General features: G+C 46.4%; 1 protein-coding gene across 2 annotated transcripts in view; it reads left to right on the top strand.

The window, feature by feature from the left end:
* Nucleotides 1–328: 328 nt before the first annotated feature.
* The window catches only part of ATF7IP2 (activating transcription factor 7 interacting protein 2), an 85329-nt gene continuing 58951 nt past the window's right edge, over nucleotides 329–26706 (top strand). Inside the window, exon 1 of one of the 2 annotated variants that reach the window (XM_044303437.1) lies at nucleotides 329–521. In XM_044303437.1, coding sequence (XP_044159372.1) covers nucleotides 486–521 — 36 coding nt within the window. In that variant the 5' untranslated portion in view covers nucleotides 329–485. Of the gene's footprint in view, nucleotides 575–26706 lie in introns of both variants that reach the window. The other variant, XM_044303439.1, reaches the window with a different exon arrangement.

Below are 26706 nucleotides of genomic sequence, written 5' to 3'. Positions count from 1 at the left end.
AACATGAGCCCAGCCCACACAGCACATCAATGTAATGGGAAAATAACTTTGCCCCCCCCCCCCCACCAGAGCGCAAGTTAGTAAAAAATAAAAAATCCTGAAGTCCAAAATTAGTCATGTCCATCAAAGTGTTAATAGCAACATTAAAAAAAATATAGCTCCATTTCCTGGTGCCAACAGGGGGAGCACGTCCACGGGCCTCGTCTCCCTCCTGCCAGAGCCGTGCTCAGTGACGGGTCTGGTAGTGCCACCCACTCTACTGCGCTCTACTTCCGGCACAATCTAATTACCCACAAGACCCTCCACAACCCTCAGCTCTTCCATGTGTGTCCTCCGCGCCACTTTGTTCGCGCCACATGAGCCCTGCGTGCGGGCACGCCCCTCCGTGACGCAGCGACCGAGAGGCGTGGCTGTAATTGTTGACCAAGTTTGGCACCACACGGATACTGTCCTCCACGTGACCGGGCACAGGAGCAGCGCTAGAGATGGAGGCGGCAGCAGCGGCAGCGAGCGCTGACGAGGTGAGCGGAGAACACGGCCAACCGTGGGGAGTCTCGCTAGAACTGGCCGCGGTGTACGTGAGACTGGCAGCCCCGTTATTGCTGCCGCTCTGTTCTTGTCATTGTTTTATCAATAAAGCTTTGTGGAGTCAAAGTTCTCAGTGATGAGGAGGTTGGACGCTATAATGGTGGTCTCCTATAGAGGGGGCTCCCTCTGACCTCCACCTAAAGGGTGTTCTAACCTCGGTGACCCAATTTCCGGCTTCCTTATGTGAATCCTTTCATATTTCATTATATTCAGACTGGTGACTTCATATATGGTCTCCATTGGTTATGCCACTGGGTAGATGCCCCTATTTTCTGTTGCGTCACGGGGTGTCGCCGGCGCGTGCTGCGCAGTAGTAGTGACTGGACCAGTGTCCCGATAGGACCGCTCTATTATGGGCCGGATGTTCCATAAAATGCAGAACGCATGCGGCCAGTATCCGTGTTTTGCAGATGCGTAGTTTGAGGAACGCAAAAAAAACGGCTACGGCTGTGTGCATGAGGCCTAAACCGGAGAACTGTCCAAGTAGCTGGTTCTCTAGTGCAAGAGGTGCCCTGTGGTTGGCGCTGTAGTGCCAGGGCTCTATGGTTGGCAGTACTGTAATAAAACTGGGCGCTGTCTTTTGGACCCTGTGGATCTGCGCCAGGCATACCTCCTTGTCATTGTTTTAGTTTACATTTTGCAAAGGATGATGCCAAGTCATGCCCAATAGCTCATCCGGGGGGCATGGGCATCTCTATATCCTGAGTAGAAGGGGATGCCAATGAGCTCTTGGCAAGCTCCGGCTCTAATGCCACCAGATGTAAGGCTACTTTCACACTAGCGTTAATATTTTCCAGTATTGAGATCTGTCATAGGGTCCCAATACCGAGAAGAAGAAAAAAAAAAAAAAAAAAAAAACTCTTCCGTTTTGTCCCCATTCATGGTCAGTGGGGACAAAACGTTGCTGAACAGGATGCTCCAAAATGCATCCCGTTCCATTCTCGTACCGGAGAACAAACCACATCATGCTGCGGTTTTCTTTCCGTCCTGGGATGAGGAAGACGGATCCAGCATGACCCACAATGCAAGTAATGGGGATGGATCCATCATGACCCACAATGCAAGTCAATGGGGACGGATCTGTTTTCTCTGACACAATAGAAAACGAATCCGTCCCCCATTGACCTTTGGAGTTCATGACGGATCCGTCTTGGCAATGTTAAAGATAATACAACCGGATCCATTCATAGCGGATGCAGATGGTTGTATCTGCCGGATCCAGTAAAAAACGCTAGTGTGAAAGTAGCCTAAGAGTGCAGCTATCCTATAAATCAATGGTCAACCCTTTTAAATAGGCCTTGAGACATGACTTGAATATTAAATAAGCCAGCATCTCATCTGTAGATAGTTGTTTCGGGGTGATTGCCCCTCATCGGTGCAGAGAGTACTGGTTTAACCGTGTGAGAGGCCTAGGTCAGGATTTGGGGGGTACTATCCTTTGGGAGAGAGTGCCTTAATAGGCGTGAGGAGACTTATAGGCCATATATGCTTCCTGGGAAGAAAGGGATGCAAATAAGCTGCTACCAAGCTCTGCCTCTAATGCCACCAGATGTAAGTCAGGTATTCTATAAGTCTATGTTCGACCCTTTACATAGGCCTTGAGATATGACTCGGATATTAAGTAAGCCAGCACCTCATCTGCAGTGTGTACACAGAAGTGAGCAGCACTGGACGGGCTTTCTACCTCCCTGACAGGGAATTGCAATGCAAATGAGAAATGGGGGTAAGTACTGTGGAGTCATGGGAGGCTCCCTATAAGGGTACATGCACACAGGTTTCCTAATACAGTTTTGGAAGCCAAAGGGCCCCCTGCTTAACAGCTGCTTGAGAAGGCGCTGGTGCTCCTGTGAGTGCTTCTTGCTGTTTACCATAGGGCCAACGACGTCAGTACTAGGGTTGAGAGATTCAGGTTTGGATTGCTGTATCCCAACCAGATTCTTTTAAAAACTTTCAGAATATCGGCTCTGTCCTGCTGTAAAATGTATTGCCTCCACGGAGGTCTTTCCGAAGTTTCAGCAGATATCACGAGACTTCCTTGGTCTCGTCTCTATCACATGTCCCTTCTTTTATTCACGTAAATTACTGTATCAAAATACCAAGCTGAATTATGCTTAGTATTTAAAATCAATCCGTTGCAATGTAGCCCAGGCCTTAAAGGGGTTCTGCACTTTGTTTTAACTGATCTATCCTCTAGATAGATCATCAGCTTCTGGTCGGCGGGGGTCTGACACCCGGGACCCCTGCCGATCAGCTGTTTGAGAAGGCAGCGGCGCTCCAGTAGTGCCGCGGCCATCTCGCTGTTTACCGCCGGCACACTGACGTCACGACTAGTATCAACTAGTGTGGGCGGGGCTAAGCTCCATTCAAGTGAACAGAGCTTAGCCCCGCCCATGCTAGTTGGAATTAGTCGTGACGTCAGTGGGCCTGTTTGCCTTCTCAAACAGCTGATCGGCGGGGGTCCCGGGTAGGGATCGACTGATTATCGGTTTTACCGATATTATCGGCCGATATTGAGGATTTTGACTGTTATTGGTATCAGCATTTATTTTGCCGATATTCCAATAACTTATGGGGAACACAGATTGCGCTGCTCTCAGCGCTCTCTGTGTTCCCTCAGCAGCACAGGGGAGAAGGAAGCAGTGTCTCCCTCCCCCTCTGCTGCTGCTGCAGCCAATGAGAGGAGGGAGTACAAGAGAAGGGGAGGGGCTGTGGCCATTGCGCCACCAATGAAGAGGAATCTCTCATTCATTGAAATTGAACAGGAGGCGGGAGCTGGCTGCGCAGGATCACATAGCCGGCTCCCAACCTCTATGAGCTGTAGCTGCGATCTGCGGTAGTTAACCCCTCAGGTGCCGCGGATCGCAGCTACTGCTCATAGAGGTTGGGAGCCGGCTATGTGATTCTGCAGCCAGCTCCCACCTCCTGTATATGAATAAATGGGAGATTTATGTTCATTGGTGGCGCAATGTGCCCCCCAGTATTAAAAACATTGGTGGCGCAGTGCGCCCCCCCCCCCCCCCACCCCCACATTAAAAACAATGGTGGCGCAGTGTAATCCTGGAGTTCCGATCGGTTACCATGGCAGCCAGGACGCTATTGAAGCCCTGGCTGTCATAGTAAGCTCCATGCTGCTGTGTGCACAGAGCAGCAGGGAGAGTGTGTTCTCCTATTCACCCTGATGGAGATCTATCAGGGTGAATAGGACAAGGGTTCTAGTCCCTAAGGGGGCTAAAAGTTAGTAAAAAAAAACTAATAAAACACCAAAATATTAAGTATAAATGAAAAAGAAAGATTTACAAAATAAAACTACACATTAACAATAAACATTAATTTTCAGCAGATTTGTGTAGGATTTTTACTTATTTTTTATGAAAATTCCCAGAATATCGGTATAAATTATCGGTGTCGGACCTGAAAAATCAATATCGGTCGATCCCGGGTGTCGGACCCCCGCCAATCAGGAGCTGATGATCTATTCAGAGGATAGATCATCGGTTAAAACAAAGTGCAGAGCCCCTTTAATCATCATTTGCCATCAGTAGGTTGCTGCTAGCAAACAAGCCAGTATGGGGACGAGCAATGGCATTAGCGATCGCTTCTCTCCATACTGTGGAGGCAATCACTGTATGTAAATGCAGCAGTCTCCTTCACTGTTGAGCAGGCGCTTGGAGGGAAGGAACAATCGCCCGCTAAATTTTCCTGTGTAACGGGACCTTAATCATTAAACATGTTAAATCAATGGGCGTCCACAGGCAGGACTGCATAGGAGCATCGCTTGGCAGTCCTCAGAGCCTTCAGAGGGCCCTAGGCTGCAATGCTCTGCGGACTTCGCAGATGCTGTTGTCGCCGTTGACAACAACATCTGAGGCGCGAGAAGTTTTCGTTCAGCATTATCTCCTATCATGGACTTTGCCTCTGGCTGTCTGCTGTGTAAGACCCAATATCCTTCATACATGTACAGTGGACGTCGGTCCGTTAGAGGTTATCACCTTCCACGCATGTGTATGCCCAGACTTGGGGTACGGCCACATGCTCAGTTTTCCTGATGCCATTTTTTTTTAAGCCAAAATCAGGAGTAAAAAAAGAAAGAATAAATACAGATACAACTTCTGGCTTTTTTAATCCACTCCTGGATTTGGCTTCCAAAACCACATCAGGAAACCTGATCGTGGGGCCGTACCCTTAGGGTAGCAGTAATGAGCTTCCTCCATGACTAGGTAGTTCTGGCGATCAGGGTGGGGTGTCAGACCCCTGGCAATAGGCTACTTATGGCCTATCCTGAGAATAGGCCATCACTTATTACAGGCACCTGTTTAAGGGCTCATGCACACGACTGTTACCTGTTTTGGTCCACAAATTGCGGATCTGCAAAACGCCTTTTACGGAACATCCTGCCATCTATAGAACCGTCCTATCCTTGTCCTTAAAACAGACTAGAATAGGACATGTTATATATATTTTTTCTTTTTTGCAGGGCCACGGAACTGACATACGGATGCAGGCAGCACACGGGTGTGCTTTCCGCATCTTTTGCGGCGCCATTGAAGTGAATGGGTCCACATTTGACCTGCAAAAATGAGGATCAGATTCAGACCAAAAATACGTTCATGTGCGTGAGCCCTAAAAGAGAGAAAAGTATAAAGGGGCGGATTCTTCGTGTCCGCTTTTTTGAACCCACAGCATCAGAACCTGAATGTGTATGGATTTGGGGGGGACGATCTCTCCTTGTGGGGAGAGCGCGCCTTAAAGGGTTTTTGTCACCAGAATTAACCCTATTCAATGAGCTGACCTTAACTAGTCTATTCCTACTTTTATCTATGCCCCCGTTACTCTAGTGTAGCAGGGCGTGGCCAAAGGTGGGAGAACGGAGCCTCTAGGAGCCGGGGCAACACCCCCCCTTTGCACCTAGAGGCTAATTAGCATATTATAAGAGTTAGATTTCTGGAGTAACAGGGGCATAGAGCATAGCTAAAAGTAGGAATAGACTAGTTGGGTTCAGCTGACAATAGCACATCGCTCATGTCAGGTAGTTTAATAGGGTTAATTGCGTGAGGAGACTTATAGGCCATACGTGCTCCTCTGGGAAGAAAGGGGACAAAGCTCTTACCAAGCTCCACCTCTAATGCCACCAGATGTAAGGCATCTGTCCTGTAAGTCAATGTTTGACCCTTTAAATAGGCTTTGAGACATGACTCGGGTGTGTACGGGCAGTCTAAAGGCATTTGTAGAAAGCTTTGATCACAATGGTATATGAAATATGAGGACATTGTGGGAAACCTCATGTTGTGCAATAGCTGAAGTCATCAGCACACAGGACTGTTACATAAGTGGCTCTCCATGTCCTGTTTCTCCGTGGTCTTCAGGGATGGCATCTGTGCAGCACCTCGCCTCTTCTGTGCACTGTTATCTGTTATTACAGCTCTCCGCAGAGATTAGCCCAGTGCGCGAGCAGCTGATACAGCGTCAATAACACGTGTATACTGTATATGTGGTCTTTGTGTGTTAGAGATGCACAAATGTTTTTTTTGGGATTTCATTTTTTTTGCTGTTTGGCCTGAAAGCCACGTTCACAGAGCTTGTATGCTGGAGTATGGCCCCGGTTTCTCCCTTGGAAGCGATGCTTTTTGGGAACTGTATGGAGTGATCATTCAAGCATTTGGCAGTCCAACTCCATCTCTCCCAGCAGAAACCGTTCTACACTGCTCCTGAAGGACAGCGATTTCACATCATCTGTCACATAATGACCGTGCTGCAACTTCTGGAGGGGAAGCCATAACTGTGACAATTGTGCTTGGGGTGGGGAGTGCTGCGACTGCTAGGGAACTTAAAAGGGTTGTCTAAGATTAGAAAAATATGCTTTGTGCTTGGGGTGCTGCTTTCTTCCAAAAACACCACCACCCAGTCCATGGCTTATGTCTGGCATTGCACCTCGGCTCTGTTGGAGTCAGTGGGGTGCTGGCGCTGTTTATGGAAGAAGCAGCTGTGTTTTTCTCATCATGGATAACCCTTTTAAGAAGTGGTGGGGCCTGCCTTGTTGAATGGGTTAGGCCTCTTTCACACAGGCATCAGAGCAATCTGGCAGAGGAGCAGCTTGCCGGAGGTCTCCAGGTCCAGCCTAGTCGGATAGTGGCTCGTGCCCGCCAGACCCCATAGACTATAATGGAATGTTGCTGCTCCTGACACTTGGTCGAACAAATATTGTAGTCTCTCTGAATACTGGCATTAGTGCCTGGGAGCGGCTAGATCCCCCCCCCCCCCCTCAATAGGCTCCGGTGGTGAACCGCAGTATTCAGTTGCACTGGATTTGTAGAAGTCTGGCAGGCTGTTCCTTTGCCAGATTGCTCTGCTGCCTGTGTGAAAGTAGCCTAAGTGAACAGGAACCTATGGGTACAATATTTAGTACTAGAGGAGCACACAGCTGTAACTACCAAGGCAAGTTGTGTTTTGCCTACTGGGGGACGATGAGCCTCACCAGGCTGAGCATTCCCTGTTGCATTATGGACCCAGCCATACAGAGCATTATTGGCGCTTAACTTTAGGCGTTTGCTCCTAGACCTGGCTAAGTTTTGTCCAGGCCTGGCATATTTGTGCAAGAGCAGTAATGTGCACTCATGTCTCAACAATCATGTCGCTTGTCACAGGGTATTTATATAGTTTGAGCATGCAAGTAGTGGAACAAGAATTAAAGGGGTTGACATATCCCCATTTTCACCCAAGCTAGCCCCCCTGACTTGAGCATCGGAGCAGTTCATGCTCCGATGCTCTCCTTTGCCCTGCGCTGAAGTTCCGGTGATGTACCGGGCTCTCCATGGGGCTGCCAGGAAGCCCAGTGACATCACCGACACTGATGGGTGGGCTTTAGAGCTGCCATAGCCTGTAAAACTGCTAGGGCAGCACTAAAGCCCACCCATCAGAGCATGTGATGTCGCTGAACAGACTGCTTGGCAGAAGCCTCCGCCCGGCGGTGTGTTATAAATAAGAGAACTTGCCCTGCGCATCGGAGCATGAAATGCTCCAATGCTAACATCAGGGGAAGCTGCCTTTGCCGAAATTATGGGTATATCCAGGTTCAGCTCTGAACCTGGACAACCCCTTTAGTTCTTCAGACTGAAGCACTAAGTGGTAGGTATCATTACATTCAGAGCTAGGCTCTGAACTCAGACAACCCCTTTAAATAAAAACCTGGGCAGCCTCTTTAAAAAGTCTAAAGTAACAATGATTACTCACCCCTTTCCCTTCTGTGATGAGCTTTGGTCCTCCCTGCTGTTTGTTTTCCTTGCTTCAGCGGTGCATACCGGTCAGTTCTGCAACCAATCATTGCCCCCAGCGTTGAAGTCCCATGTACTGCTGAGGCCAGTGATTGGCTGCACAGTGAACTGTGTGCACAGAACGTCACCACTGCAACCATGAAGATGATTTTAGTGGCTGGTAGGGCTGAGCTCGGTTCTGGCAGCTGTAGGGGAGAAAAAGGATGAGTATTGATTCTTTTATGTTAGCCAATTAATGATGGCTGCTTTTTTATTTAACCCCTTCTGGACCTCCGCCGTACATGTATTGTGGAAGTCCGGTCTTTAAAGATGGCGTCGGCACATGAGCACACTGCTGAGTTTCTGCAATTTTAAACAGCGGAGGCTTGGGGCTAATGTCTCCGATTGGTAATAATGCCAATCGCAGACATTTAACCTCATCTTGGAGTGTAGAAACATGAAAGCCTCACGCTTCCTGACCCGGGCTGTCTTCCTGTGGCTGAGATTGGCAAAGGCAATCCATACTACTAATAGGCCAGAGCTTTGTACAAGGCTTCCAGGGTTATTATTCGTATATAACGATGCTGGCTTGCAGGTGTCAGCACTCTTGGGCGGACTGGCCGTAGACCCTACAGAGAGATTTTCCTGTGGGTTGGGGTCCAGAGGTCCGCCCAAGCCCTCCTCTTGGCCGCCAGCCTTGTAAATAAAGATCTGATGCTCTCAGCTATAATCAATTCCACACCGCAGGCCAATTTACACTACATGTGGATGAGATCTCTTTTAGGAGTATTCCAGTTGTGCAAAGTTGAACTTGTGTAACACCAGGGATGCCCAACCTGCAGCCCTCCAGCTGTTGCAAAACCACAGCCTACAGCAGGGCATGATGGGAGTTGTAGTTAAGCATGCCTGTGTTATACCATTTCACAGAAGTGTTCGCAATAACACCTGTACAAGTAATTTAACTCTTTCGGCCTGTCTAGTATGTTCAGTCCCTGCCGCTTGCGCCATTAATCCCAGTGCAGGTGTCTGAACAGAATAGACAGGGTGCGCTGATAGAGATTTCCAGATCACTGTGGCTTAAAGCCAGGCCCCTGCCTCAAGATCCGGCATGTGAGATAACGCTGATGCCGCAGTCAATAGCAACCGTGGCATTAGAGGGAATGGACTCACTCTGTCATCATCAGCCGTGGGAACCAGGTGCCTAACAAACTCCCACAGGCCTGCCATAACTATTTGTCTATTAGCTTGTGCCACTGACACAGCCCAATAGACTGCCTGTTACTGGTACAGTGATATGTTATAATGCATTGGTATACAGGTAATACCACTGCATTATAAACACAACAGCCCCTAATGAAAAAAAAATAAAAAGTTAATCAAGTTTATTTAAAAAAACAATTTTTTTTTCATAAAAAGTGGTTTTAGTTAGAAAGTAATGAAATAAATAAACACACGCTCACACGTATATCACACCGCATTTGGCACTACTCTTAGAATACAGATACCATGTTACTTAAACCACCCCAAAGTAAAAAAAAAAAAAGGAAATTAATATTGAATTTTTGATTTTGTAATCCCCCCCCCCCCCAGTGATTCTCACAATGGTCACTGAAAAAACTTGAAACTGACAATCGGCTAATAAAAATCGGACATTACTTTTGAATTGTGGTGAATCATAATTTAAAAGCAATGTCTGATTTCCATTAGCTGATTTTCAGTAAACTTTTATTATTTTTGTCAGTTTACGATTATTTACATGACCCTTGTGGGATTTTCTTCATGAAGGGTAAGAGCAGAAAGGCCTCTCTGGTCGTCAGGAAGGAGAAGCTGGATCTAATACCTGGGCAGCATGGACTCATCGATGGCAGGAGCCTCCCTTGACTCTGGAATCGCTGTGAAGAACTCCCCTGCTCACCGGCGGTATGATTCCAAAGCTGGGCAGGGGAGAGAATACCTTGCATCTGTTCATTGGATGCCTGTGTCCGGCGCGGATTGCGAGCGCGTCTTCCTTTTCCCTGGTGAGGATCAGCAGACGTGAGCCGGAGTCCCCCATGATTATTGATTCGGAGGACAACACAACATATAATGTAACAGCTCTCTGCGACCCAAATAAAGTGCAAAAACATATTGTAATGCTATGCTAATAAAGTAGAGATGCTTGGCAAATTTATTTGAGCTCGTCTGCCGCACGTCAAGGCGATCTCTGTAAGACGGGAACCTAACCAAAGGGGACCCAGCATGCATGTGGAACCTACACCCCCCTGAATTTCATCGTCGCTGTCATGGTACTTAACAGGTAGAACTTGGTTTTAGGTTCCCGTCTTACAGAGATCGCCTTGACGTGCGGCAGATGGGCTCAAATAATTTTGTACAAAATGTATTTGCTAAGCATCTCTACTTTATTAGCATAACATTACAATATGCTTTTGTACTTTATTTGGTTCACAGAGAGCTGTTGCATTATATGTTGTGTTTTCAGTCATATCAGCGTGCACCTGCGCATTGGGATGTGCTGACCAACCCCTTTTGTGTTTCCCTTGTAATGATTCTGAGGGGCGTTCCGGAAGGGTGTTTCACCGGCGGCAAATTTAAAAATGCAGTAAGCCATGGTGGATTCTGATCTGTCGGCACAGAGATGGCGGCACCTGAGCAGCCTAGAGAGCTTCACACTCCTGCATCGGTGACAGCAAGTCCCCACATGGGGAAACACGAACTGCATACTAATTATAGTATGGGAGATTACATAAGAGAAAATGTTCTTAGATTATACACTCTGTTAAACAGAGGGATATATTGGCTGATTGTTCCTCTCTTCTCAATAGGGTGCTAAGAAGGTGCAAAAGAAGACCCTGAGCACTATTCTTTAAAAAAAATTGTGCAAGGAATGTATTTCAGACGTTGTGATAGAGGAACAACCATCAATGATGGAGGAACTTAGAACACTAATTTGTGATGAAATTAAATCCTTCCTTGACTTTACTAAAAAACGCTAGTCCGGAAGTTTAACAAAAAGACCTCCCTACCATTTGAAGATTCTTCCTAGCTGCGGGACCCGATGGGGAGAGAGGCTGATAGTCTCCTGCGTAAGACGTGGGAAGCAACTTTGTACAGTATCAAGACCAACATTCCGGCAACTTCAGTGGCGAAATATGTCTCTTTGTGGTTAAACAAGCTAGAACACCATCTAAAAAATAAAACCCCAAGAGAGGAAATTTATAGATTCTCTGTCCCTCCTAAGATCTGCCACAGCCGCCTTAGCAGATGCCTCGGCTGAGACAGGTTTGCTGCCAGGGACGCAGCACTTTCTAACTCTGCTAGAAGGGCCTTATGGATGAAGTTGTCGTGGTCAGGTGACAAGGCTTCAGAAATGAAGCTCTGTTCCATCGCTTTTTTCCGGGGAATATATCTTTGGACCAGTTCTAGACAAAATCCTGGAAAAAGCGACGGATAGGAAAAACAGGGTTTCCCGAAGAGAAGCCTCCAAAGGTTTTTTTTCTTTTTTTTTTTCTTCTTTTGTCCCTATGGGGGGGGGAGATACAGACCCTACAGGGGAAAAGGAAAAACGGGGGAGATGGAGCTACCCAAAAGGTGGTAGAGGGTTCCTCTTTAATCCCCAAAACAAAATCAGCGAAAAACAATGATGCTAGGATTGGGGGAAGACTGGGAGGTTTCCTATCTCAATGGAAAGAAATTACCTCAAACCCATGGGTATTAGATATAGTCGCCAAAGGATACAAGATGGTGTGTGTGTGTTTTTGTTTTTGTTTTTTCCTCCCCCCCCCCCCTCACAGGAGGGTGTCTCCGCCCCCAAGACAGGAAACAACGTAGAAGCACAAGATTTAAAGGGGCCTCCTCCCCTTATCTATTCAGTCAATAAAAGAAGAGGCTAATGCGACAGTGGAATCAAAGATTATGCCACAATCCCCTGGCCCATCTACCTCGCATAGATCTTTTGCTTCTGATACAGCCTTTGATCTAGATGAAGGGGAATTGTTATCCGACTCAGACTCTTCCTGGTGATGATGGTTCTGGAAAACCTCTGTTTCTTCTGGACTTCTAAAAACCATAATAGCCACTATGAATATAGAAGATGTTAAAGAAACACATTCCATTCAGGACCAAATGTTTCAAGGGCTGGGGGAAAGAAAGAAAATAACCTTTCCCATCCATAACTATATTAAAGCCCTTATATCCAGGGAGTGGAGAGATCCAGAAATAAGCTCGGCCGTAACAAATTCCTTTAAACACAAATACCCCTTTTCAGAGTCTGACTCTAATCTGGGATAGGATACCCAAAGTAGATACCCCAGTGGCACAGATTTCTAAAAGAACCTCCCTCACGTTTGAAGACACGGGTCTCCTAAGAGATCCCATGGATAAGAAATGTGAAAATTTGTTAAAGAAATCATGATAGACAAATACAGTGACTTTGCGCTCCAGCATAGCATCTACCTTTACTGCCATAACACTATCCGTCTGGCTAGAACAGGGGTGCCCAACCCGCTGCCCTCCAGCTGTTGCAAAACTACAACTCCCGGCATGCCCGGACAGCCTACCGCTATCAGCCTACATCGGGGTATGGTGGGAATTGTCGTTTTACAACAGCTGGAGGGCTGCAGGTTGAGCATCCCTGAGCTAGAAGAACACCTGGCATCAGTCAGGTACCCCAAGGGAGGAGATCTTAGCCTCCTTGCCTACTTTGAAAAAAATCATCTGTTTTGCAGATGCATCTGCGGATTTTGTCAGATTCTCTGCTAGGTCAGCCGCCCTGTCTAGTGCTACCAGAAGAGCTATCTAGCTTCGTACATGGTCTGGGGATGCAAGTTCTAAGAACCACTTATGCTAAAATGTGAGGGAGAATATTCGGCTCGACCTTGGTTTATATTCTGGATAAAGCTGCTAAGAAGAAAGGATTTGTGCTTGAAAATCGTTACTTTCATCAGAGGCGTTCCTTTCAAAACCAAAAAAGATAAAAAATGGACCAAAAGAGAAAAGCAGGTTCAATAAAGTGGCAGCCCTCCAGGGGTAAAGGTAGAGGATTCCTTTTCAACCCTGAAAATTCCTCAAGCTCCAAACAATGATGCTACCATCTGGGAAAACTTAGGAGCTTCTCCATGGGTGGTAACTGCCTTTTTAAAGCAAGGCCAAAAACTGGAGCTTCTGTCTTTTCCTCCAGACCTCACAAAGAAAAACAATATTTCCCCAGTCGTCTCCATGACACCACATGCTGAGATTGACTCCCTCCTGATTGGACAGGAAAAACACAGAGAGGTTAAAACCCCCACCCCCTCCTCACATCACCAGTGTTTTTCCTGTCCCATCAGGATAAGGAAGCAGGAGAGGTGCACGGAGCTCGTTGGGCTCACCTGGAGTATCGTCTCATCTACAGGCCGAGGTCGGATCTGCAGTGCAGCTCTCCCTCCTCTGTTCGGTTAGTCCTGGGCTCGGGCACACACGTAGTGCCCCTGCGAAGATTCCCTCTGCGGCGGTCCAGGAGGGCTTGATGCAGAGGGAAGGAGGACGCGGCGGATCGGCGCTGAGATGCGTCCCTTCCGGCTGGCAGGCAAGTGACGTCAGACGCCAGGGGCGGAGCAAGCGCGCTGACGTCATCCACATGCGCCACAGGTCCTGAAGCGAGGGAACACCATAAAAACGCACAGGACCTGGGTAATGGCGCCCTGCTTAAGCGTGGCTCATACTAGGAGCATCTTTGTGCGGTCGGGAGTCAAGATGAGAACCCCCCTCACGCCGGGCTCTGGAACCGAGCCTGCATCAAACCCTGGGACAGTGAGTAACATGCTCTCAGGCATATGATTTGTATGGTGGGTTCAGTTTGCTCATCCTTTCCTCCCTTAACATTTTCAGGGAGAAAAGGATTCCACTTCTGCAGCCAAAAAAACCAAAAAATGTGGTATTTGCGGCAAGAGATTATCTAACACAGGATCCAAAGCCCTGTGTAAAGAATGTACAGCCAGTGTCATCAAGGCTGAGTCTTCTGGTTTAATTGAAGACATTAGAAAAGTGGTAAAAGAGGAGGTCCAGCTAGCCTTAGCTGCCAGAGAACCCACTCCCCCCAAAGTTGCTCCCATTGAGGAACTTATCAGGGCCACCATTCAGATGGAGATGCCTAAAGCCCCTAAGTCTACCCAACAAGAAATATTTGGGGGTCTAGGGGAAAGAAAGAAGGCGGTTTTTCCGGTCCCTGATAGTGTACAAAAACTAATTCGATCAGAATGGGAAAAACCGGATAAAGGATCCTTTATCCCAAGGGGAATTAAGAGACGCTACCCCTTTAGCCAAGAGGATTGTACGGATTGGGAAACTATTCCAAAAGTGGACGCGCCGGTGGCCAAGGTAGCAAAACATACGGCCCTGCCGTTTGAGGACTCAGCACAGTTGAAAGATCCTCTAGACAGGAAAACGGAGAGTCTCTTGCGAAAGACCTGGGAGACTACGGCGGCCCTTCTCAAACCAGGCGTCGCCTCTACATGTGTGGCCAGAACACTGAACCTCTGGCTAGACCAGCTAGAGATACAGCTGGTTAACAAAACGCCACGAGATCAAATTCTAGAGAGCTTGCCTCTACTAAAGATGGCAACCTCGTTCCTAGCAGACGCAGCAGCCGAATCAGTGAAACTATCTGCCCGTACAGCTGTTCTCTCAAATACTGCGAGAAGGGCATTATGGCTCAAAGCGTGGTCAGGAGACATCACATCTAAAAATAAATTAATCGCACTCCCCTTCCACGGTCAGTACGTCTTCGGTGAAGATTTGGACAAAATCCTAGACAACGCAACAAATAAAAAAAGGGGGTTTCCCGAGGAAAGATATAAACAAAAGAGAAAGCCCTTTCGTGACCGATTTTTTTTCAACCCGAAAATAAAAAAGATAAAGGGAAGACTGGGAGGTGGAGTTATGCGAAGGGAGGCAGAGGGAGAAGTTTCCTCTTCAACCCAAACCGGGCAGAGGCCTCCTCATCCAATAGCAAACAATGACGCTATACCTGTGGGGGGAAGACTCAGCTCCTTTCTAAAATCTTGGGAGCACGTAACAAACAGCAGGTGGATCTTAAGTATTATACAGGAGGGTTATCAGATAGATCTTCTTTCTCCCCCCCCCACAGAAATACGTAATCACTACCCTTCCCCCATCTCAAACTGTGACCTTAAAAAAAGATATAAAAAACCTATTAACCTTGGACGCCATAGAGCCAGTTCCAAAAAATCAGACAGGGCTGGGATTTTATTCCCGCCTCTTCATTATAAAAAAAACAAACGGGAAATCCAGGGTAATTATAAATCTGAAACATCTAAACAAATATGTAAGATATCAAAAATTCAAAATGGAGACCCTGAAGTCAGCAGTGAAGCTCTTGAAGAAGGATGCGGTGATGGCCACAATAGATTTAAGCGACGCTTATTATCATGTTCCAATTCACAGGTCATCAAGGGAGTTTCTAAGGTTCGCAGTAAAATTGGAGGGAAACATTCAACATTTCCAGTTCAGGTGTCTCCCCTTCGGGATCTCTTCTGCCCCGAGGGTTTTTACCAAAATAATGGCGGAAGCTTTGACAACCTTGAGAGAAAAGGCAATTTGTGTGATCCCCTATCTGGACGACCTACTGGTAGTGGCAGACAACATAGAGACCTTGAAAAACCATCTCGGGTTAGTCCTGGGGCATCTACAGAACCTAGGTTGGATCATCAATTGGGAAAAATCGGATTTAATCCCATCCAAACGGAAAGATTTTCTGGGCATAACCTTAGACACAGTCTCCCAAAGATCTTTTCTGCCACCTCAAAAGATAGTAAAGCTTCAGACAGCTTTGAGGAAGTTCAAGAAGGAGAAATTCTGTTTGATAAGACAGGCCATGAAGGTATTAGGGAGTCTGTCTGCTTGCATTCCAGCAGTAGCCTGGGCACAGTTCCATCTAAGACCACTTCAGAAATTTATCTTAGACAAATGGAACAGATCACAATTAACCCTAGAGAGGAGAATATTCTTAGATACAAAGACCAAAAAATCGCTAACTTGGTGGCTTAGCAGATCCAACCTAGAAAACGGGATTTTCTGGGCACAAGATCTCCCTCTAGTCATCACAACAGATGCCAGTCTCCACGGTTGGGGAGCGATCGTCCAGGGGAACTCCTACCAGGGAACATGGGGGAGTTACGTAAGTCAGCAATCCTCAAATTTCAAGGAGCTGAAGGCAGTGTGGGAAGCACTGAAACATACGAGTCAGCTGGCAGAAGGACGTCACGTCCTAGTCTACTCGGACAACGCTACAGCCGTGGCCTTCATCCAACACCAGGGAGGCACAAGGCATCACCTGCTACAGAACCTGGCGAACAAAATCTTTTCCTGGGCAGAAAGCAACATTCAATCTCTTTCAGCGGTTCATCTGAAGGGAGTATTAAACATTCAGGCCGATTACCTAAGCCGGCACAGACTAGACCCTGGGGAATGGATGTTAGCCCCAGAAGTCTTTCACTTAATCACAAAGAAATGGGGCAGGCCGACGATAGACCTGTTTGCATCCAGGAGAAATCATCAGCTAAACCAGTTCTTCTCCCTCAACCCCAGGGATCATCCGGGGGCAGTAGACGCCTTCAATCAGAGCTGGACAACAAACCTAGTCTACGCATTCCCCCCCCATTTCCGCTTATTCCCAAAGTATTACAGAAGTTCCTAAAGGAGAGTTGTACACTAATACTGATAACCCCCTTCTGGCCCAAAAGAAGTTGGTTCTCCCTCTTGAAAGCCCTCAGCGTGGAAGCTCCTTTCCTTCTACCTCGGAGGCCGGACCTTCTAAGTCAGGGGCCCATCACTCACCCAGACCTGGAAATACTAAAATTATCAGCCTGTATTCTGAAGAATCCAACTTATTAAACTTCGGTTTATCAAAAAAAGTAGTGAACACCTTACTCCTTAGCAGGAAGCAGACTACCAACGATAAGTACCAAAAAATATGGAAGAAATTCGCGGATTGGTCTGGAACCTCCTTCAACCAGTTCAGAGCAAACATCTCACTAATCCTGGATTTTCTTCAAGAAGGGCTAGATTTAGGGCTATCCCCTAATACCCTTAGGGTCCAGGTATCGGCCTTAGGGGCACTATATAATACCAAGCTAACGGAACATCCCTGGATATCCAGGTTCCTTAAAGCAGCAGATAGGATCAGACCTACGATTAAAAACATGGTGCCACCATGGAACCTTAATACGGTACTAGGGGGTCTAACCTCCAATCCATTTGAACCTCTGGACTCTATTCACATCAGATGGCTTACAATTAAAACTATATTTTTGGTGGCAATAACCTCAGCCAGAAGGGTCTGTGAGCTGCAGGCCTTGTCCATCCAAGAACCATTCCTTACAATATTTGAGGACAGATTAATTTTCAAATTATATCCAACTTTCCTCCCCAAGGTAGTCTCGACCTTTCATAGGTCTCAGGGCATTGTTCTCCCTTCGTTCTGTAACGATCCGAAAAACGATCAGGAATCTACTTACCACACATTAGACGTCCGGAGAGCGGTATTAAAGTACCTGGAAGCTACCAGTCTTTGGAGAATAGACAAAAATCTGTTTGTCCAATTTTCAGGTCCCAACAAGGGGAGGAAAGCGGCGAAAAGTTCCATCTCTAGATGGATTAAGATGGCCATCTCGGAAGCATACAAAGCTCAGGGAAAAGATGTCCCCGCTTCACTAAAGGCACATTCTACGAGAGGCATGGCCGCCTCCTGGGCGGAAAAAGCTTCAGCCTCCTTACAACAGATTTGCAGGGCAGCAACCTGGAAGAGAGCTCATACTTTCACTAAGCACTACAGGCTAGACTTAGCCGCTAATGATGACCTAAGATTCGGACGTAAGGTCCTGTCGGCAGTCGTCCCCCCCTAATGATATCTTTGATATTATCTCAGCATGTGGTGTCATGGAGACGACTGGGGAAATGAGTATTACACTCACCGGTAATCCGGTTTCCTGGAAGTCTCCATGACACCACATACATCCCACCCTTTGTTCTGCTATTAGCTATTATCCTTTCATCCTGGGGTTCTTCGTTAAAATACACTGGTGATGTGAGGAGGGGGTGGGGGTTTTAACCTCTGTGTTTTTCCTGTCCAATCAGGAGGGAGTCAATCTCAGCATGTGGTGTCATGGAGACTTCCAGGAAACCGGATTACCGGTGAGTGTAATACTCATTTCTGATTCTAGGCAAGCCTATCTCATGTACTTAAGAAGGTAATCCATCTGGTTCCAGAAGATCAACGGGGCAAGGGTTACTATTCTCCAGTTTTCCTTGTATAGAACCAAACGGATCCTACCATTTTTAATAATAAATTTAAAATACTTAATTGGATCCATCTCCTAGAAAAAAAATGGAGACGATAAAATCTACAATAAACATTCTCCCTCAAGACTTATTTATGGCAACCATAGAGCTTCAAGACTTATACCATCATGTCCCAATATATTACAACCATCAAAAGGTTCTGAGAATAGCTGTCTTCATAAAGGATCAGCTATACCACTTTCAGTTCACAGCCCTCCCACAGGCCCCAAGGGTATTCTCAAAAATTGTCGGAAGTCACGAAGTACCTTCACCTACAGGGAATTCAAATTATTCCATATTTAGACGACTTCCTGATAGCCTCTCCGTCAGAAGAGGTCCTGCGGTCTTACCTGTCAGAAGTCCAAAGATGTTTGACCACCTTGGGTTGGGTGATAAACTTCAAAAAATCTGATACCAGATAAAAGAAAGCTCTTCTTGGGGGTACTTCTAGACTCCCATTGGCTAATGTCCTTTCTCAAAAAAAACAGAATTGTCTTCTTCAAAGTATAAAGGTATTCTCGGACAATACCACGGCAGTCGTCTACCTAAACAAGCAAGGAGGAACTAGAAGTCGTTCCTTAGCAGCGGTAGCCAGGGATATCTTTTGTTGGGCGGAAAAGAATCTTACATCTCTGACAGCAGTACATGTCAGAGGGGAGGACAATACAATAGCTGACTTCCTCAGTCACCAGACATTTAAAAGAAGGAGAATGGTCTCTGAATCGACGGGTGTTTCAACAGATATGTCAGAAATGGGGAGTTCCACAATTAGACCTATTTGCCACGGAAAGCAACAGGCAAACCAGAGTTTTGTTCCATCTCCCGACGGGATCAGCCGTTGTGGATGGATGCACTTTCCCAGACATGGCCAAAGTCCCTTCTTTATGCCTTCCCTCCCTTCAGACTCTGATCCCAAAAGCACCGATGAAGGTAGAGGAGGAAGGGGCCAGGGTAATTTTCATTGCTCCCTTCTGGCGAATAAGATCATGGTTTCCCATCCTACTCAGACTGTCTACAGGGACATTCTGGACCCTTCAGTCAACACCGGACCTTCTCCACCAAGGCCCACTACATCATCCCAAGATCAGCCAGCTAAACTTGACGGCCTGGAGACTGAACACCTCACCTTGAGGAGAAAGGGGTTATCGGATGCTGTAATCGCCACACTGATAAGTCGAAAGCCCATAACATCAAAGATCTACCTGAGGACCTGGAACGCTGCCTTAACCTTCTCAGGTCATGTGGTTTCCCCAGAAAGTCCACAAATTTTACAGTTTTTGCAGGCAGGACTAGATAAAGGCCTTCGACCTGCAACACTTAAGGTACAAGTATCGGCCTTAAGTGCGTTCCTGGACATTAAGCTAGCAGACTCCCTGTTAATTAAAAAATGTATGTAAGGAGCTATGAGAAGTATTCCCATCTCCTGTACTATGGTTCTGCCCTGGGATCTCAACCTGGTTCTCTCTGCCCTGGTGGATCCTCCGTTTGAACCAATTGAAGAAATCTCTCTTAAACTGTTCACCTTTTAAAGACTAGCAGTTGTTATTGCTAAGAGAAACAGGAGAGTCGGAGAGATGCAAGCCTTTTCATACAAATATCTAGTGATTCATGATGATCGTATAATCCTCAGACACTGTTCATCCTTTCTTCCAAAAGTTGTTTCCAGATTTCATTGCAAACAGGAGGTTTCATTACCTTCCTTCTGCCCTTCTCCATCCTCGGAAAAGAGAAGTACCATAATCTAGATGTGAGAAGTAGTGTTCTATCTTACCTAAACATCACGAGTACCTTCAGGCAATCGGATCAACTGTTTCTTCAATACCAGGGTCCTAATAAGGGGCGCACAGCCAGCAAACCTTCCATAGCAAGCTGGATAAGGAATATGATCAGCTCAGCCTATCTTCAGAAGAATCTTCATCCTCCAGATGGTATAAGAGCTCATTCTACTAGAGCAGTGTCTTCATTGGCAGAGTCTGTGTCCGTCTCATTAGACCAAATCTGTAAGGCGGCTACATGGGCTAGCACTATGACTTTCTTTAATCATTACAGATTAGACATTCATAGAATCAAATACTTGTCTTTTGGTCGCAGAGTTCTTTCAGCCGCTGTGTGTCCCCCTCCCCTCCCCCCGCATGACTACTCTCGCAATCCTCCTGTGATCGCCGTTGTGGAGGTGCGGAGGAAAAGAGAAAATTACTCTTATTGGTAATTGGTTTTTCCAATAGCCTCCACAAAGGCACTGGGATTTCCCACCCTTTTTTATTTATTGTTGTTACATAATGGTGTAATTTGTCTTATTACATGTCTTTTCTTGCATCACTTCCGTGTCCTATTAGACTGAATAGGTAAGGGGAGGAGGCCCTTTAAATCTTGTGCTTCTACGTTGTTTCCTGTCTTGGGGGCAGGGACACCTTCCTGTGAGTGCCGTTGTGGAGGCTATTGGAAAAAACTACCGGTAAGGGTAATTTTCTCTCCTAGTTTCCCCAAAATAAATTTGTGATAACATCCCCACCATCCATTCCACTAAGAGAGAGAGAATCTGGAAGGGGGTACTGGAAATGTTAAGTCTGGGAGCCATTACACAAGTTACCCACTCTAAAGAGAGAGAGGGTTTTTACTCCACCCTATTTTTAGTGGCCAAGCCAGAAGGTCAATAATAAATCTAAATAAACTGAACAAGAACATCCTATACAGGAAATTAAAAATGGAGTCCTTGGCGTCCACGATTCCATTGATAGGTCAGAGTGCGTTAATGTGCACGATATATCTCAAGGACTCATATTATCATGTACCAATCAGACAGCAGTTGCAAAGATTATTGAGGTTCGCGCTAAAAGACAGTACAGGGAAGGTTCATCATTTTCAGTTTACGGCCCTCCCTTTCGGTATTTCAGCAGCGCTGAGTCTCTTCACCAAAATAGTAGTAGAAATGATAGCTCACCTAAGGAAACAAGGTCTAATAATAATATCATACCTACACTATTTCCGATTACTGGCAAACTCTGGAGAAAAGATGGAAAGAGACCTAAAATCCTTCCTATCCCTACTAGAGGATTTGGGGTGGATTGTAAATTTTAAATGCCTTCTTCCCCAAACCAAAATGCATTTTTTTTTAGGAATTCTGGCTTCTCAAAAACAATCTTCCTTTCTTACAGACTAAAAGACAGTAGATCTAAAAGAAAAGGACCAAAGGTTCCAAAAAAGTCAACTGTGCTCCATCAGAGAGGCAATGTGCTTTTTAGGCGTTTTAACGTCATGCATAACATCAGTCCCTTGGGCTCAGTTCCACTTTAGGACACTCCAGCTATGGTTACTTAGATGCTGGGACAATAAACAGACTTCCTTAGACGAGAAAATACGTATTCCACATCATATAAAAATGTATCATGTGGTGGACCCAATAAAAAAATAAAAAAAAATCTAGTAAAGGGAGTGACCTGGCAGAAGAATCCGTTTGTCCGAATCCAGACAGACGCTTTCAGGGGCTTTGGCCAGAAGTTACAGTAAATCATTTGTCAAACTACAGGGAATTAAGAGCTGTATGGGAGACAATAAAAGCCGCATAGGTTCTTATAAAGGGTCATCACGTAAAATTCTTATCGGACATCGTGATAACGGTATCCTACTTGGAGCAACTAGGGGGAACCAGATCAAGTTGATGAAACTGGCGTAAAAATATTATCTTGGGCCGAAGAAAACTTAAAATCCATATCGGCAGAACATCTAAAAGGCTCTCAAAATTGGGTGGTTTTTTTTAGCAGGAAAACCTTAGATCAGGGAGAATGTCTTTGAATACAGTAACCATTCAGCCTCATAGTAGAGAAGTGTGATTTCCCGGTCGTAGACCTATTTGCCTCAGGGTTAAACGCAAAAGTCTAAAAATTCTGCTCCCTAAATCCAAGAGACAAACCATGGGCAGTGGATGCGTTCTCCCTCACTTGAGATTGGAAGCTGGCCTATGCTTTTCCCCATTCCAGATAATACCAAAAGATTATCCTCGACAGGCCAAATCTTATTTTAATAACCCCATTCTGGCCAAAACTATGTTGGTTCTCGATCCTAAAAACATAGCTGCGTTGGATCCGTGGGTACTCCCTGCCAGAAGACATAATGACTCAGGGGCCAGTAATACACTCATGCCAAAAATTTTCAGGCTGACAGCCTGGGTCCCAAATTGGAAAATTGAAGGAGCCAGGGTTTGTCAGAGAAGGTCATCACCACTCTGAATGAAAGCTAGTAGGAAAAAGGTGATTTATCAAAAAATATGGAAGAAGTTCTGCTCATTGTGGGGACATGGAGAGATAGATCAATCAACCCCGAACATTCAGAAGATTTTGGATTTTCTACAACTGGTGTGAGGAATATGGATTAATATTTACTTTCAGCCATTTTCCCACATCAACCATTTGCTGAAAGGTAGCAGAGGTAGTGAGCTCCACAGGGGTGGGGGGGCTGCTTCAAAGCCAGCCAGGTGGCAGAGAGCCTCTAGCAGTCCACCTTTTGTTTACATTTCTCACCTCCATTCAGCCAGCCAGGAACCCAGCTAATGGAACAGGAAAAACTTCCCTGCAGGGGGTCTAGGCCATATCCCCACATCTGTGTTTCTGCATAGTTATATGCTACCGCGGGTTGGCTTCTTACCCTATATCAGGCATGGCCAAACTGCGGCTCTCCAGCTGTTGTAAAACTGCAACTCCCACTATGCCCTGCTGTAGGCTGCTGGCTGTAGGCAGTCTGGGCATTCTGGGAGTTGTAGTTTTGCAACAGCTGGAGAGCCTTAGGTTGGCCCCCCCTGCCCTATATAATCCCATTGGCGTACCAGGCTTATCTCAAACAAGGAACCGGTGGCAGTCTTTCCGGGCTGAGAATGTGACTGTTTCACTGGGGCAGTGAAAAGGCTCTCTGAGCTTGTTGCGCCTCTGCCTGTGTGGACAGGAGGAATCTGTGAAAACTATACCAAGACAGACCTTACCCACTCCTCCAGGAGGGTGTAGCGTCATGCCTTGGTAACCAGTGACCATACAGTATCTCTTGAACTCGTTGTAGTTAACATTTTGACGTCAGTCGGGGTGCGGTATTCGGGGATTGAGATACCAAACACAAGGCTACCAGCAGTAGCTTTTGCCACTGGAGTCTTAAGATCAGCTCATCACTAGACAGTCTGAGTGCAAATACAATAAGGTGTGTATCAAGTTGCAGTCTGTGTCGGTGATCATCTGTGTCAATGATGGCCAGTATCACAAGAAGCAAGGCTAAGGAGATGGCCGATGCTATGAATGGTGGCGGGGAGGACGCAGTCCAGATGAGGGGCCCAGAGGAGGTGGAAGGCAACTTTATTCAAGGCAAAGGGGATCACAGCCAAAGCTCCCCAAGGAGCCAGTTGCTGGCAGTGTGGACCGTACCCCACCTGCCTATCCTCCCAGCCAGGCAGACTCGGCTGCTCTCCTACAGGCTGCCCTAGACTGTCTCCAGGCTGGAGACCAGGCTTCCTATGAAATTAGATCTTTTATAGCAGCTGCAGAACATCGCAAACGAACAGTCTGCAGAACGAGAACGTCATGAGCAAGCAGAGGCTGAAGAGCGCCGCGAGCAAGCACAGGCAGAGCGTGAGCATCAGCTGCGAGTGCTCCAACTCCAGCAGCCCTTCTCAGCCCGATGTGAGTCTCCAGAGATCCGGATTCCCAAACTGCGGGCGGAGGATTTCCCCCTGCTGGACATAGATAGGGACTTGGACACTTTCTTGTCCAGCAGTACCTCCGGGAGCAAAAGGGGGCCCTGGCCGACGAGTACACCAACAACCGGACTTCAGAGGCCCGGAAACCTGTCGGCTGGAGAGGGGGTAAGATGCACTCTGCCCCTGCCGCTAGGTCCAAGTGGGCACCGTCCCCGGCTTTACTTTCCACGTCGGGGGGAGTGTCGGTCGATGAGTAAGGGAGGTGGGAGGTATCCTCAAATATCCCTGTCAGTGTTTTGCTGGGGACGGCTTGTGTCTAAGTACATGGCCGCTGACACCCCGAGGTCCGATTTTTTTTTTTTTTTTTTTTTTTTTTTTTTTTTTTTTTTTTTTTTTTTTTCTCCCTCCACCCCAGAATTTGATGCCTTGTCAACTCCTGTTGATACTGTTGATGTACCTAACATGCTTGTTGATGGGGTTTCGGTGGTGTGGGATGTAATGTGTGGCTCGTCCCCTCGAAGGCAGAAGGCCTTCCCTGTGAACCTGATGAATGCTGCCCTTTCCAGGAAATATTCACCAAAAAGCCCGGAAAGACTAAGTCCACCGAGATGCCGTTGGTCATGGAGTATGCCCCTGCCACTTCTATGCAGCTTGACCATCTGCTTAAAGGACTAGAAGGGTACACGGCTGCGTACCTGGAGGTCGTTGCCGTCTTCAGTCCTACATGGGAGGGGAGGGGCCATCTACAGGTTAAAAGGCTTATGCCAGCAAGCGAGCGTGTCTCTCTGAAGGGAAGTCACATCGTGCCATGTGTATAGAGGGACCTGCAACCAGCTGACATCACTGCTTCCCATGTGACCACAGCTAAGAACTCATCACAACCCAAAGGACTCATATACCTGGTAAACTGACTTTTGTTCTGCTTAACCCAGTTTGTACCACGCCATCTGTATTTGTAACCTCAGACCACTGTATATATTTTGTGTCTATTGTGTTATGTCTAGTGAGCCCTTAAAGGGTTTCTACCACTTGCTGTGGACACATTTCGTTTTCCGCTAGTGTCTGATGTTCCGCTAGTATTATATGTTCCGCCGTTTTCTTTAAAAAAGCACTTTTATATTTATGCAAATGAGCCTCTAGGTGCTATGCGGGCATCTCTTCAGCACCTAGAGGCTCCGTCTACCTTCCTAAACTGCCGCCCAGCTCCTCGCTCCAGCACGCCCATCTCCTAGTGAAATCGATCCTCCCCCCTACATCTGGCATCCGAAATCTCGCGCCTGCGTCGTTCGTCTCTGCATTCGGCGCAGGCAATGTCTGAGCGCTCAGACATTGACTGCGCCGAATGAGGAGACGAACGGCGCAGGCGCGAGATTTAAAGAAAACGGCCGAACGGAGGAATATAATACTTGGCTTGTATGGTACATCAGACACTAGCGGATCGCTAGTGTCTGAAAACGAAATGTGTCCACAGCAAGTGGTAGAAACCCTTTAAGGCAATTTAAATATATAATTTAATCTTGTGTCTCTATCACAAATCCCCATGTCTGCGTTTCGGCATAGTTATACGCTACCGCAGGTTGGTTTCTTACCCTATATAATCCTGTTAGCTCACCGGGCTTATATCAGACAAGAAACTGGTGGCAGTCTTTCCACGCTGAGAACACGCTGTTTCACTGGGGCAGTGAAAAGGCTTTCTCAGCTTGTTGCCTCTCTGTACCCGTGTGGACAAGAGTAATCTGTGAAAACTGTACCAAGACTGTCCTTACCCGCTCCTCCAGGAGGGTGTAACATCACGCCTTGGTAACCAGTGACTATACCGTATCTCGTGAGCTCGACGTAGTTGACATCAAGTGGTATCCCTCACGAGGGGTTAGATTTAGGCTTGTGTCCTTCGACCCTGAAGGTGTAGGTTTCAGCCCTGAGTGCCGCCTTTGACTTTAATCTAGCTGAGCACAGGTGGATTAAGAGATTTTTTTTTTTTTTTTTAGAGCCGCTTGCTGTGGCACACGCAGCACTATGAATGCCTTTTGCGCTGTGGCATTAGAAGAATTTTGATATCTCTGACTTTCAGTCTAACCAGACTGTATGTATATTTCTGTTGTTCCTCTAGCGCCGTTCTATATAAATAGTAGGTTTAAAGAGTACATCAAATGCTTTAAATAACTTTATTAACTTTTTTTATTAACTTTAACTTTTCTTCATATATAACACTGCCACCTCCGTAGCAGATAGTCCATGTACAAAACACGTGTTGAATAAAGTATCATAAAATGGGGGCATGCAGAAGATGGTGGTTCAACTGTTCAATCTTGTTATTCAACTTAAAAAGGTGGATATATTTCTCTCTTCAGTATCTGTGTTCTCACTTTGTTATTTAAGCACTTTATGATCTCTGAGAGGTATATCTGAGGTCTAACTAATAGTTCTGCTTGCTGAATTTGGTCGCAATTTGCAGTATGCAGTTAGCAGTAACTATTTGCAGATTGGTTGAGTATGATCTGGTGTGGTGTTATGCAATTTGGATTGCAATATGGAATTTGGATTGTGAACTTTTGTAGTTTGCAGTTGGTGGAACTGTAAGTAAATGCATATAACTGGTTCAGTATACATTTCTAATCACTATATTAACAGTAGGAACATTGTATAACTGTTTTAAATACCTATTTTGGCCTCTCTGCTTCCATAAAACACAGCTCTTAGTTTAGTAAATGTCTGTTCAGTTTCTCTCTCTGGTGAATAATAATTTCTAGCAGCTCCTGCTAGGGGAATTTCCCACACAGGCTATGTGTGAGGCTGGCTGTGATTGGTCTAGACTCCTGCCCAGCAACAACAGTTTAACTTTGTGCTTTCTGTTGTTTCTGC

This window comes from Bufo gargarizans, chromosome 8 (genome assembly GCF_014858855.1).
Source record: "Bufo gargarizans isolate SCDJY-AF-19 chromosome 8, ASM1485885v1, whole genome shotgun sequence".
NCBI classification, from domain to species: Eukaryota; Metazoa; Chordata; class Amphibia; order Anura; family Bufonidae; genus Bufo; species Bufo gargarizans.
The sequence above is the reverse complement of the archived record's forward strand: the minus strand, read 5'-3'. Positions and strand labels throughout refer to the sequence as shown.